The sequence below is a fragment of the Salmo salar genome, chromosome 11, assembly GCF_965601325.2.
Source record: "Salmo salar chromosome 11, fSalSal1, whole genome shotgun sequence".
NCBI classification, from domain to species: Eukaryota; Metazoa; Chordata; class Actinopteri; order Salmoniformes; family Salmonidae; genus Salmo; species Salmo salar.
The window spans coordinates 46,768,848-46,783,450 of NC_138301.1; the positions used below are offsets into that span (position 1 = coordinate 46,768,848).

The window sequence follows — 14,603 nt, forward strand, 5'->3', positions numbered from 1 at the left end:
GTGTCCCACACACAGCCTCTGTTCCATCAACATGTTATAAATCACATAGTTGAATTGATTCATCTTACAGTAACACACAATGACATACAAGTGCAATCTGCCCTGTTTTGAAACATCATGCAATTATCTCAGAAATGTCTCAATTCCCTTTTCAGGCAATAGGTTTAATAATCTCGTCATTGAATGGTGATATGCAAATGTTATTCACTAACTTTTAATATTTTGGGGGGTTGTAGTCTGTCTGCAACGTTTCAGATGTTACTGAAAACCACTTATATAAACGGATCAGTCAGTAACGTTACTTTCTTCCATTTGTGTGGTGGGAGAGATTGGGTGTGCGGCTGATAAGAATGTGCTGGCGTAAGGTGTAGAATTTCAGGGAACATTTTTCTCAAGTCACGTTGGCTGCCCCCCCCCCCCCACAACTTGTCCCAATGCCTCGAGGCGCCCTGCGAGCGGATATAAAGAGGCATCAGAAAGCGAAGGGTCTTCCATTCATTCTCAGAACTCCTGACATTCAGGTGGATCTTGTCCTGCCGCGAAGCCGCCCGCTGCTAGAATATCCCAAATAGCCATCACCATTATCAGGTCGGACAATGCTGCGAGTCAGGTGTCTCAGAGGAGGTAGCAGGGGGGCCGAGGCCGCCCATCTGATCGGAGCTATGGTTGGTATTTAGTTCCTGTTTTTTGTTTATTCAGAAATGTACAAAATCATAAAATGTGGAGATCTCTCAGGAGAGCGCAGCTGCGGCAAACAGCTGTTGGCTGTCACTCAGAAAAGTGAACACATTTCATTTAAGTTTTTTATAATTAGAATATATATTTTTTTATTAATTGAGTTTGTTCTGATTACTTTGAACATTATTCTTTAAAATAAAATGAATAGGCTATTTTCTTACTCTTTCTTTTCACAGCAAAATACTCAAATAAATGTAGGCCTACCAATCAAAAAGCATGTCATTTTCTTTCATTAATTGATTTTGTCCGGACATAGACGAGTTTTTGTTTAAAGTAAAACGAATATAGCAGCATTACTTGCGTCACTCAAGAATTTCGCATGCTGTTCTCTGGAATTGAGAATTAAGTAAATTCCTTCTGCACAAAGTAGAATGCAAACTTGCTACAGAAATTAAAACTTTAACCTATGTATTTATTGGAAGAGAACGTTTCTGCTTTATTTGGAAATGTGTAAGAGAGAGAAATGTGTCCGGCAGCAAATCTTTGCGCGTGAGTGACAGTGGACAGCTGTTGCGGGCCCTCCCTGAACCCACTGACACGGAGAGCTGCGCATGCTCCCGCTGACCCCATGAAATTATACCTCCAACCAAGATAAGTGCGTTTATCAAGCGCACCTTGACTCTAAACCAACAGGCCATATCTAACACAGCTCCGTTAGGCTTTACCTTATATTGACCAATGGTTTTCCTTTTGGCCTTGTAATGCATCTGTCTTTGTGAAATGTAGAATGTGTATGATAAGGCTTACTGCAACAGATTAAGCTAACAGGTTAGTCCTTGGTCTACTTACCTTTAAACCATAGTTATCATGGTCAGGACTTGAAGAATCACCTCAGTTCAACTACTGATTGGAAAAATATATAAAACAAATCCACATGGAAGCTTAATATCTTAATCAATTTGATTATAATATAATGTTATATGGTAAACCTGTGAATGGCCCTGTAATCGTGTGTTGCGTTGCGGAGCCAGCAGTGTGACCCAGTGTGTTGCGTTGCGGAGCCAGCAGTGTGACCCAGTGTGTTGCGTTGCGGAGCCAGCAGTGTGACCCAGTGTGTTGCGTTGCGGAGCCAGCAGTGTGACCCAGTGTGTTGCGTTGCGGAGCCAGCAGTGTGACCCAGTGTGTTGCGTTGCGGAGCCAGCAGTGTGACCCAGTGTGTTGCGTTGCGGAGCCAGCAGTGTGACCCAGTGTGTTGCGTTGCGGAGCCAGCAGTGTGACCCAGTGTGTTGCGTTGCGGAGCCAGCAGTGTGACCCAGTGTGTTGCGTTGCGGAGCCAGCAGTATGACTCAGTGGCATACCACAGTTTCGCGCCCCGCAAGGTCTGAGCGAAACATGATTAAGGATTTTTTTTGGGGGAAAACAACTAACTTCCTACAATGCTACACATTTTGCTATGGGGCAAAGATAAGCATTTGCAGTTTTATAGCTAATATGATGCTATTGTACACATTTTGCCATGAGGTTGAGAGAAAAGGTTTCAGTTTTACAGCACATTTCCTGTAATTCTAAACATTACATGAAATGTGTGACCACACCGTGACATGTGAGTGGATGATACTGACGCGGCTGTTCATCTTCCCGCAGCTCGGCCGCGCCATGACTGGCTGGGTTCAGGGCGCGTTCCAGAGCTACTCGAGTTCCGCCGCTGCCGCGCAGCCGCAACGCGCCCTGGAGGAGAACGCTGTCACTGAGCCTGAGCTACAGGAGTGTCCTGTCTGCGCCTACAACGAATGGGACCCGCTCGAAGAGGTGATCGTAGGCCGCGCCGAGAACGCGCGCGTCCCTCCTTTCACAGTAGAGGTCAAGGTGAGGTCATCAAGTCAGAACTCACAATTATGTAGAGCAAATCTACACTATGTTCAAACTGAGATGTATGCATCATAAATATAGAAATATATTATTATTGCATTGAGTTGATGCAAAATTTGCTTATTCCAAATAGCAACGGCTTCCTTGCCAAATACATTCAAATCTTTAATGGGACTCACCAGCTCAAATAAAATATAAATCATTAGAGTAAATTACGTATTGAACTTTTGTCAACAGGCTAACACATATGAGAAGCATTGGCCCTTCTACCAGAAGTATGGGGGCCAAAGCTTTCCTGAGGACCACTTGAAGAAAGCTGTTGCTGAGATTGAAGAAATGTGCAATATTCTCCGCATGGAGGGAGTTACAGTTCAGAGACCTGAACCCATGGACTGGTCCTTCGAGTACAACACTCCAGACTTCACCTCTACTGGTAGGCAGAGGGGGAGCGCTACGGGATTGATTGATTGGTTAATTGATTGTTTTTTGGTTGGTTGGTTGAATTATTGATTGTTTGATAGAAAATTCACCACCTGAACAATGAGTAAAAAACCCTGTGTGTCTCTAACATGTCTCCTCTTCTCCACCCAGGCATGTACGCTGCCATGCCCAGAGACATCCTCATGGTGGTGGGGAATGAGATTATCGAGGCTCCCATGGCCTGGAGGTCCCGCTTCTTTGAGTACCGGGCCTACAGACCCCTCATCAAGGAGTACTTCAGAAAGGGTGCCAAGTGGACGACCCCCCCAAAACCCACCATGTCTGATGAGCTGTACGATCAGGTGAGGTGTTAGATGCCATCCTGACCCCGAGACTGTCTCACTCACTTCAGAGTCTCTGTTCCTGCAGGGATCACATACTAAACATGCATTCACTGTTATGTAAACCGCGGTGAATAAAAGCGTAGACTATACGTGGCATAGATTACTCTGTGCTTTGGCCATATCTCATATATCATGCTAGAAGTGACATATTACCCATGAGATTAGGCCCAAATTTACTGTGTTTGTATTACCCATGAGATTAGGCCCAAGTTTAGTGTATTTGTATTACCCATGAGATTAGGCCCAAATTTAGTGTGTTTGTATTACTCATGAGATTTGGCCCAAGAACAGGGTGTGTATTTTACTCATGTGGCAATGGGCCATTTAAAGGTACACAGTTCCTACATGACAACTTAATGGCTGTAGATAATCAACCCCCCGTTCCAACCTGTCAGTTTCTCTGATCTCTCCTTAAACTGAGACTCATAACTTAATGGCTGTAGATAATCAACCCCCCGTTCCAACCTGTCAGTTTCTCTGATCTCTCCTTAAACTGAGACTCATAACTTAATGGCTGTAGGTAATCAACCCCCCCCGTTCCAACCTGTCAGTTTCTCTGATCTCTCCTTAAACTGAGACTCATAACTTAATGGCTGTAGATAATCAACCCCCCGTTCCAACCTGTCAGTTTCTCTGATCTCTCCTTAAACTGAGACTCATAACTTAATGGCTGTAGGTAATCAACCCCCCCCGTTCCAACCTGTCAGTTTCTCTGATCTCTCCTTAAACTGAGACTCATAACTTAATGGCTGTAGATAATCAACCCCCCCGTTCCAACCTGTCAGTTTCTCTGACCTCTCCTTAAACTGAGACTCATAACTTAATGGCTGTAGATAATCAACCCCCCCCCCCCCGTTCCAACCTGTCAGTTTCTCTGATCTCTCCTTAAACTGAGACTCATAACTTAATGGCTGTAGATAATCAACCCCCCCCGTTCCAACCTGTCAGTTTCTCTGATCTCTCCTTAAACTGAGACTCATAACTTAATGGCTGTAGATAATCAACCCCCCCGTTCCAACCTGTCAGTTTCTCTGATCTCTCCTTAAACTGAGACTCAGAGATGTGACATTGCCATGAGCAGCAGGGTTGACCAAAGATATTTAATATGAGTGTGATGCAAGAAGATGCACTCACACAGAGTATCTGTATGGGTACACTTCACTCTGCTGCAGTGTGATGGCTGCAGCCTGCCAAAAACAGTGGAGAAGTTTAGCTTCATGTTTCAACTCTGTTGTTGCGGAAATCGTCCCGATACTGCTGTTTACTTTGTTTATCACTGAGTCTACCTTTAAACCAGTCAGTCTCTGACCTCTGTCTGATCCTCCTCCCCACTCCAGGACTAACCTGTCTCTCTCTCTCTCTGCCCTGTCTGTCTCTCTAATCTGTCTCTCTCTATTCCCCCCTCCAGGACTAACCTGTCTCTCTCTATCTGCCCTGTCTGTCTCTCTAACCTGTCTCTCTCTATCTGCCCTGTCTATCTCTCTAATCTGTCTCTCTCTCTTCCCCCCGCCAGGACTAACCTGTCTCTCTCTCTGCCCTGTCTGTCTCTCTAACCTGTCTCTCTCTATCTGCCCTGCCTATCTCTCTAATCTGTCTCTCTCTCTTCCCCCCTCCAGGACTAACCTGTCTGTTTCTCTCTGCCCTGTCTGTCTCTCTAACCTGTCTCTCTCTCTTCCCCCTTCCAGGACTAACCTGTCTGTCTCTCTCTGCCCTGTCTGTCTCTCTAATCTGTCGCTCTCTCTTCCCCCCTCCAGGACTAACCTGTCTGTCTCTCTCTGCCCTGTCTGTCTCGCTAACCTGTCTCTCTCTCTCTCTCTGCCCTATCTGTCTCTCTAATCTGTCTCTCTCTCTTCCCCCCTCCAGGACTAACCTGTCTCTCTCTCTGCCCTGTCTGTCTCTCTAATCTGTCTCTATCTCTGCCCCCCCCTCCAGGACTAACTTGTCTGTCTCTCTAATCTGTCTCTCTCTCTGCCCCCCTCCAGGACTAACCTGTCTGTCTCTCTAATCTGTCTCTCTCTCTGCCCCTCCAAACTAACCTGTCTGTCTCTCTAATCTGTCTCTCTCTCTCTGCCCACCTTCGGGACTAACCTGTCTGTCTCTCTAATCTGTCTCTCTCTCTCTGCCCACCTCTGGGACTAACCTGTCTGTCTCTCTAATCTGTCTCTCTCTCTGCCCCCTCCAGGACTAACCTGTCTGTCTCTCTAATCTGTCTCTCTCTCTCTCTCTCTGCCCCCCTCCAGGACTAACATGTCTGTCTCTCTAATCTGTCTCTCTCTCTCTCTGCCCCCCTCCAGGACTAACCTGTCTGTCTCTCTAATCTGTCTCTATCTCTGCCCCCTCCAGGACTAACCTGTCTGTCTCTCTAATCTGTCTCTCTCTTTGCACCCTCCAGGACTAACCTGTCTGTCTCTCTAATCTGTCTCTCTATTTGCACCCGCCAGGACTAACCTGTCTGTCTCTCTAATCTGTCTCTCTCTCTGCCCCCCTCCGGGACTAACCTGTCTGTCTCTCTAATCTGTCTCTTTCTCTGCCCCCTCCAGACTAACCTGTCTGTCTCTCTAATCTGTTTCTCTCTTTGCCCCCCTCCAGGACTAACCTGTCTGTCTCTCTAATCTGTCTCTCTCTCTCTCTCTCTCTGCCCCCCTCCAGGACTAACATGTCTGTCTCTCTAATCTGTCTCTCTCTCTCTCTGCCCCCCTCCAGGACTAACCTGTCTGTCTCTCTAATCTGTCTCTATCTCTGCCCCCTCCAGGACTAACCTGTCTGTCTCTCTAATCTGTCTCTCTCTCTGCCCCCCTCCAGGACTAACCTGTCTGTCTCTCTAATCTGTCTCTCTCTCTCTGCCCCCTCCAGGACTAACCTGTCTGTCTCTCTAATCTGTCTCTCTCTCTCTCTCTGCCCCCCTCCAGGACTAACCTGTCTGTCTCTCTAATCTGTCTCTATCTCTGCCCCCTCCAGGACTAACCTGTCTGTCTCTCTAATCTGTCTCTCTCTTTGCACCCTCCAGGACTAACCTGTCTGTCTCTCTAATCTGTCTCTCTATTTGCACCCGCCAGGACTAACCTGTCTGTCTCTCTAATCTCTCTCTCTCTCTGCCCCCCTCCAGGACTAACCTGTCTGTCTCTCTAATCTGTCTCTCTCTCTGCCCCCTCCAGACTAACCTGTCTGTCTCTCTAATCTGTCTCTCTCTTTGCACCCTCCAGGACTAACCTGTCTGTCTCTCTAATCTGTCTCTCTCTCTGCCCCCTCCAGGACTAACCTGTCTGTCTCTCTAATCTGTCTCTCTCTCTGCCCCCTCCAGGACTAACCTGTCTGTCTCTCTAATCTGTCTTTCTCTCTGCCCCCTCCAGGACTAACCTGTCTGTCTCTCTAATCTGTCTCTCTCGCTGCCCCCCACAAGGACTAACCTGTCTGTCTCTCTAATCTGTCTCTCTCTCTCTGCCACCCTCCAGGACTAACCTGTCTGTCTCTCTAATCTGTCTCTCTCTCTCTGCCCCCTCCAGACTAACCTGTCTGTCTCTCTAATCTTTCTCTCTCTCTCTGCCCACCTCCGGGACTAACCTGTCTGTCTCTCTAATCTGTCTCTCTCTCTGCCCACCTCCGGGACTAACCTGTCTGTCTCTCTAATCTGTCTCTCTCTCTGCCCCCTCCAGGACTAACCTGTCTGTCTCTCTAATCTGTCTCTCTCTCTTTCTCTCTGCCCCCCTCCAGGACTAACATGTCTGTCTCTCTAATCTGTCTCTCTCTCTCTGTCCCCTCCAGGACTAACCTGTCTGTCTCTCTAATCTGTCTCTCTCGCTGCCCCCCTCCAGGACTAACCTGTCTGTCTCTCTAATCTGTCTCTCTCTCTGCCCCCTCCAGACTAACCTGTCTGTCTCTCTAATCTGTCTCTCTCTCTCTCTGCCCACCTCCGGGACTAACCTGTCTGTCTCTCTAATCTGTCTCTCTCTCTGCCCACCTCCGGGACTAACCTGTCTGTCTCTCTAATCTGTCTCTCTCTCTGCCCCCTCCAGGACTAACCTGTCTGTCTCTCTAATCTGTCTCTCTCTCTCTCTTCCCCCTCCAGGACTAACCTGTCTGTCTCTCTAATCTGTCTTTCTCTCTGCCCCCTCCAGGACTAACCTGTCTGTCTCTCTAATCTGTCTCTCTCGCTGTCCCCCTCCAGGACTAACCTGTCTGTCTCTCTAATCTGTCTCTCTCTCTCTGCCCCCCTCCAGGACTATCCTGTCTGTCTCTCTAATCTGTCTCTCTCTCTGCCCCCCTCCAGGACTAACCTGTCTCTCTCTCTGCCCTGTCTGTCTCTCTAATCTGTCTCTATCTCTTCCCCCCCCTCCAGGACTAACCTGTCTGTCTCTCTAATCTGTCTCTCTCTCTGCCCCCCTCCAGGACTAACCTGTCTGTCTCTCTAATCTGTCTCTCTCTCTGCCCCCTCCAGACTAACCTGTCTGTCTCTCTAATCTGTCTTTCTCTCTGCCCCCTCCAGGAGTACCCCATCCGCACGGTGGAAGACAGACACAAGCTGGCTGCCCAGGGAAAGTTTGTCACCACCGAACACGAGCCGTGCTTCGACGCCGCTGACTTCATCAGAGCTGGCAGGGATCTGTTTGTCCAGAGGAGTCAGGTTTGGAGGCCACAATGCCACATATTCGTTTATAGAGTCACACTGTGTTCACTCCTTAATCTAAAAAAAAGTATGTGGACACCCCTTGAAATTAGTGGATTCATCTATTTCAGCCACACCCGTTGCTTACAGGTGTATAAAATCGAGTACACAGCCACGCAAGCTCCATAGACAAACATTGGCAGTAGAATGGCCTTACTGAAGAGCTCAGTGACTTTCAACGTGGCACCGTCATAGGATGCTACCTTTCCAACAAGTCAGTTCGTCAAATTTCTGCCCTAATAGAACTGTCCCCGTCAACTGTAAGTGCTGTTATTGTGAAGTGTAAACAACTAGGAGCAACAACGGCTCAGACACAGAATGGTAGGCCACAGAAGCTCACAGAACGTGACTACGGACTGCTGAAGTGCGTAGCGTTTAAAAATCATCTGTCCTCGGTTGCAACACTCACTACCAAGTTCCAAACTGCCTCTGGAAGCAACGTATAACAGCACAATAACTGTTCGTTGGGAGCTTCATGAAATGGTCTCTCAGAAATGGTTTGTCGAGAGCGGTGTGGAAGAACTTGACTGGCCTGCACAGAGCCCTGACCTCAACCCCATTGAACACCTTTGGGATTGGAACGCTGACAGCGAGCCAGGCCTAATCACCCAACTTCAGGGCCCGACCTCACTAATGCTCTTGTGGCTGAATGGAAGCAAGTCCCCTGCAGCAATGTTCCAACATCTAGTGTAAAGCCTTCCCAGAATAGTGGAGGCTGTTATAGCAGCAAAGGGAGGGGAACAACTCCATATTAATGCCCATGATATTGGAATGAGATGTTGAACGACCAGGTGTCGTTGTTTTGGCCTTATAGTGTAGCTACAGTTCACCTAATAAAGAGACTAAATATTTTAAGGATGCAGAACTTGCCCAACAGAAGCCTACACTGCCTAGCTACAATTAGATCCCCAGTCTGTAGCAAGAAGCAAGCCGACAGAACAGACAACTGGTGTTTAGACGGATTCCTGGCTCACTGAACACATTGAGTCCCTTTGAGGCCTTTTATTGTTTGTCAATGACAGGTAATGAATTGGGTGCTCTGTAGGACCACGGTGTTATCTAGTGAAGGTAATGAATTGGGTGATCTGAAGGACCACAGTGTTAACTAGTGAAGGTAATGAATTGGGTGCTCTGTAGGACCACAGTGTTAACTAGTGAAGGTAATGAATTGGGTGCTCTGTAGGACCACAGTGTTATCTAGTAAAGGTAATTAATTGGGTGCTCTGTAGGACCACAGTGTTAACTAGTGAAGGTAATGAATTGGGTGCTCTGTAGGACCACGGTGTTAACTGGTGAAGGTAATGAATTGGGTGCTCTGTAGGACCACAGTGTTATCTAGTGATGGTAATGAATTGGGTGCTCTGTAGGACCACAGTGTTAACTAGTGAAGGTAATGAATTGGGTGCTCTGTAGGACCACAGTGTTAACTAGTGAAGGTAATGAATTGGGTGCTCTGTAGGACCACAGTGTTAACTAGTGAAGGTAATGAATTGGGTGCTCTGTAGGACCACGGTGTTAACTAGTGAAGGTAATGAATTGGGTGCTCTGTAGGACCACGGTGTTAACTAGTGAAGGTAATGAATTGGGTGCTCTGTAGGACCACGGTGTTAACTAGTGAAGGTAATGAATTGGGTGCTCTGTAGGACCACGGTGTTAACTAGTGATGGTAATGAATTGGATGCTCTGTAGGACCACAGTGTTAACTAGTGATGGTAATGAATTGGATGCTCTGTAGGACCACAGTGTTAACTAGTGAAAGTAATGAATTGGGTGCTCTGTAAGACCACAGTGTTAACTAGTGAAGGTAATGAATCGGGTGCTCTGTAGGACCACGGTGTTAACTAGTGAAGGTTATGAATTTGGTGCTCTGTAGGACCACAGTGTTAACTAGTGAAGGTAATGAATCGGGTGCTCTGTAGGACCACAGTGTTAACTAGTGAAGGTAATTAATTGGGTGCTCTGTAGGACCACAGTGTTAACTAGTGAAGGTAATGAATCGGGTGCTCTGTAGGACCACAGTGTTAACTAGTGAAGGTAATTAATTGGGTGCTCTGTAGGACCACAGTGTTAACTAGTGAAGGTAATGAATCGGGTGCTCTGTAGGACCACAGTGTTAACTAGTGAAGGTAATGAATTGGGTGCTCTGTAGGACCACGGTGTTAACAAGTGAAGGTAATGAATTGGATGCTCTGTAGGACCACAGTGTTAACTAGTGAAGGTAATGAATTGGGTGCTCTGTAGGACCACAGTGTTAACTAGTGAAGGTAATGAATTGGGTGCTCTGTAGGACCACAGTGTTATCTAGTGATGGTAATGAATTGGGTGCTCTGTAGGACCACAGTGTTAACTAGTGAAGGTAATGAATTGGGTAAGGCAACACTTTCTTTTATGTCTCAGAAAGTGTTTACCTGGTATTCACAAGGAAATTATATGATTTCAATAGGTACTTTCTGGAACTTGCTGTTGAATAATTCAACACATTTTGGTAACTACCAGGTACCAAATGGTGTATAAATATTAGTACTAGATATTACTAAGCAATTATTAGGTATCATTTAAACACGTCATTCTTTAGTGAATAATATGTCAATAATAGAGGACTTTTACATAAAAAGTGTAAACAATTTATTGTTGATTGATTCCAGTCATTATTTCTCTATTTCCAGGTTACAAACTACATGGGGATTGAGTGGATGCGTCGCCATCTTGCCCCGGACTACAAGGTCCACATCATCTCATTCAAGGACCCCAACCCCATGCACATCGACGCCACCTTCAACATCATCGGGCCGGGACTGGTGCTGTCCAACCCTGACCGTCCCTGTCGTCAGGTCAGTCAGATGGAGAGAGAGAGAAAGAGCGTGGGGGGGGGGGGGGGTGCAGAGAGAGGGAGGGAGTGAAGAGAGAATGAGAGGAGAGAGACAGGGAGGAATGGAGAGAGAGAGTTGGGGAGGGATGGAGAGAGAGAGAGAGAGAGGGAGGGGGTGCAGAGAGAGGGAGGGGGTGCAGAGAGAGGGAGGGAGTGAAGAGAGAATGAGAGGAGAGAGACGGGGAGGAATGGAGAGAGAGAGAGGAGAGAGAGAGATGGGGAGGGATGGAGAGAGAGAGAGAGAGAGAGAGAGAGGAGAGAGAAACAAGAAATTACAGTCCTGACCAGTTTACCCTTTCCCCCTGTATATACATTCCTGCAGTGCCCTCTAGTGGAGGGGTGCTGTAACTGATAAAACGCTACATGGGAAGAGACCTCTCTGTCTGACTCACAGCATCTCTGATTTCTCTCCTTCAGGTGGAGATGTTTGAGAAGGCCGGCTGGACCGTGGTGAAGCCTCCAACCCCTCTGATTCCAGATGGTATGATGTTGTTGTTGTTGTTGTTTGGGAATTCAAGACACCAATCAACAAAAGACAACCCTATTTCTAGCACTTCCTGATTTGTTGATAGACAACTCATACTCACCACTGTCGGTGTGGTCTTTTCATGGTGTGACGATATCTATGAGTGTCTGGTTAGTAAATCTACCTGTTGTCCCATCAGATCACCCTCTGTGGATGTCCTCTAAGTGGCTGTCCATGAATGTCTTGATGCTGGATCCCAAACGGGTTATGTGTGATGCCAACGAGCACACCATCCACAAGATGTTTGAGAACCTTGGTGAGTAGAGCATGACCTTCATGTATGACCTATGACCTATTCATTAGAATCCCTCCACTAAGTATTTTATTCAACCATTTAGTTCTTGACCTTTTATCTTTATTTAGTGATTGATAGATTTGATTAGTTTGTTGAAGTTAGTTCAGATAAAGTTCCAAGACAGACCTTTTGACAACTGCCATTCCTCTGGTTTATCTGACTCCCTCGCTCCCTCCCTCCATTCTCCAGGTATCAAGACCATCAAGGTGAACATCCGCCACGCCAACTCCCTGGGAGGAGGCTTCCACTGCTGGACTACCGACGTGCGTCGCCGTGGTTCCCTCGAGTCCTACTTCCACTAGCCATGCCAGAAACAGACAGTTTTTATTGAGCTTAAGTAAGGTTAAAGTCCCAATCAACAATCTTCAGTTGATTTGTCAATTTAAAAAAATGAAAACCACGTGTTGATTTTAAGTAAACAGTTATGTGCATGACAGTGCCTTTGGCGAAAACGCTTGGTTATGCGTTAATTTTAACGCTAAACAACAACAAAAGTTTTTTTTTTTAAACTTGATTTTTAGAAAGAAAAAAAACATAAGTACTCAATATTCTCAATACATACTGTATTTCTGGCTTGGCTATTGTGAAGCAACGTTGTACCATCTGAACGACTCTAAGTAACATCAAAAATCGAGTTGTTTGTAAAGAGGGCAGGGTAGGCTACTTTATGGGTATGATAACCATGACATCACACTTGGTCTGCGTCTGAAATGGCACCCTATTCCTTATGTAGTGCACTTCTTTTGACCAGAGCCCTGAGTGGATGTTCGTTATACTACTACCTTTTGAGAACTCAGAAAAAAAAGATCAACATTTATGTCAATTATCAATTGATGCTGCCATATGATTTTTTTTTATACGTTTTTTTTTTTATCTAAAAGAATGTGTCAAACTTTTTTATAGTAGATCATTATTATTACACAATATGGTTTTTCTTATCTCAGGTATTTCTATTTTGTAAAAAAAAAAAAATGAGAAAAGAATGAATCAATTAAGACAAATGAATACTATATTATACTATATATATATATATATATATATATATATATATATATGTATTTTATTTGGGCTCATACATTTTTCATTGTTTCCCAGAAATTAGCCTTTTATATATTTTCTTAAAAGGAGAATGAGGTCCATATCAGATATTGTGATACCTTGCAGACCTGGGTCGAATATCAAATACTTTCAAATACTTTCAAATACTTTCAAATACTGCACTTAATTTAGTTTGGACCGGTAGAATATAACCAATGTAATATGGTCCCAGAAGTACAAACGCCAAGCTAAATCAAGTGCAACTCAAATACTTTCAAGTACATGTATTTTTTCAAGTATTTTACATAAGTATTTTACACTATGTATTTGTCCCGGTCTGATACCTTATGCCTCTGCTGTCTTCTACAATAGCAACAGAGCCAGATCTATGCTAGTTATTTTCATTACACTGCTAAGCTGCTTCTGTTTGCATGGTCAAAAGACCAATAGGGTTCAGGAGGTCACTAGATGTGTCCCAAATGGCACCCTAATCCGTGTATAGTGCATAAAGTAGTGTATTATATATAGAATAGGGTACCATTTGGGACACAGCATGTGTTTACGTCATTACAATCCTAGTTTACGTTCGTAGTAGTTTTTTCCTTGATGCACATGTAATGTACTCTTGGAGATCAAGTGTTTTGGATCTTGAATTGATATTTGATTGTTCCAAAGCATTGAAGATGGCTCAAGGATGCAATGTAAATGATAAAAAATAAAAAAATACATTTTGGGAGAAATATGTCATTATTATTACATTTAATATTATATCATTATTGTTATATTTGGTCTGTCTGTCTGTCTGTCTGTCTGTCTGTCTGTCTGTCTGTCTGTCTGTCTGTCTGTCTGTCTGTCTGTCTGTCTGTCTGTCTGTCTGTCTGTCTGTCTGTCTGTCTGTCTGTCTGTCTGTCTGTCTGTCTGTCTGTCTGTCTGTCTGTCTGTCAACCCAACCAGGGGGACTGACTCAATAAATGTTTATATCAAATAACTCAATGAGCTTATTCACATTGAATAAAACTATCTGTCTCAGCTGACAAAGTCCCATAGTGGCTTAAGCAACCTAGTTATAACAACCCAGTTCCTGTAATGTTATTGACTGTATGTTTGTTTTACTCCATGTGCAACTCTGTGTTGTTGTATGTGTCGAACTGCTTTGCTTTATCTTGGCCAGGTCGCAGTTGTAAATGAGAACTTGTTCTCAACTGGCCTACCTGGTTAAATAAAATTTAATAAAATTAAATAAATAAAGAATGAATGAACAAACTAGGTATACTACTACAGTTACCAACCTGTCTGTCCATTCAGTACAGTACAGTCAGGTCGCAGTTGTAAATGAGAACTTGTTCTCAACTAGCCTACCTGGTTAAATAAAGGTGAAACAATAAATAAATAAATAAATAAATAAACAGTCATGTATACATATAGGCTAGAGACAAGGCCTCCACATTTGGGAGAAACCCGAGGTGGAACAAAACACAATCATGTTTTTTTCACATCTCTAATGTCTCCCATTTATGAAATGGATGGTTGAGTAAAAATATTTTATTGCAAAGGTGGTTAAATTGGGGCAGCAGGTATTCTAGTGGTCAGAGCGTTGGGACAGTAACCAGCAGGTAGCCTAGTGGTCAGAGCGTTGGGCCAGTATTGAGCAATATCAGATCTGGCAATATTGGGTTACATGAACATATGTAGCCCACTCCACCCCCTCCAGCCAAGCATTATTCTGCATGTTTGGAGTCACAATAACTATCTATTTACCCACTTTTGTAATAAAATATTTTGTTCACAACTATCCATTTCATAAATGGGAGACATTAGGGATGTGAATAAATCTGGTTGTG

General features: G+C 44.8%; 1 protein-coding gene across 1 annotated transcript; it reads left to right on the forward strand.

Annotated features, from left to right (window-relative positions):
• Positions 1 to 475: 475 nt before the first annotated feature.
• Positions 476 to 13,502, forward strand: LOC106562859 (glycine amidinotransferase (L-arginine:glycine amidinotransferase)). Its single transcript, XM_014127899.3, has 9 exons — positions 476 to 665; positions 2,323 to 2,544; positions 2,785 to 2,980; positions 3,139 to 3,329; positions 7,855 to 7,992; positions 10,701 to 10,865; positions 11,321 to 11,384; positions 11,569 to 11,685; positions 11,914 to 13,502. The coding sequence occupies exons 1-9, from the start codon at positions 597 to 599 to the stop codon at positions 12,024 to 12,026; spliced, it is 1,275 nt and encodes a 424-aa protein (XP_013983374.1). The 5' UTR covers positions 476 to 596; the 3' UTR covers positions 12,027 to 13,502.
• The last annotated feature ends 1,101 nt before the right edge of the window (positions 13,503 to 14,603 follow it).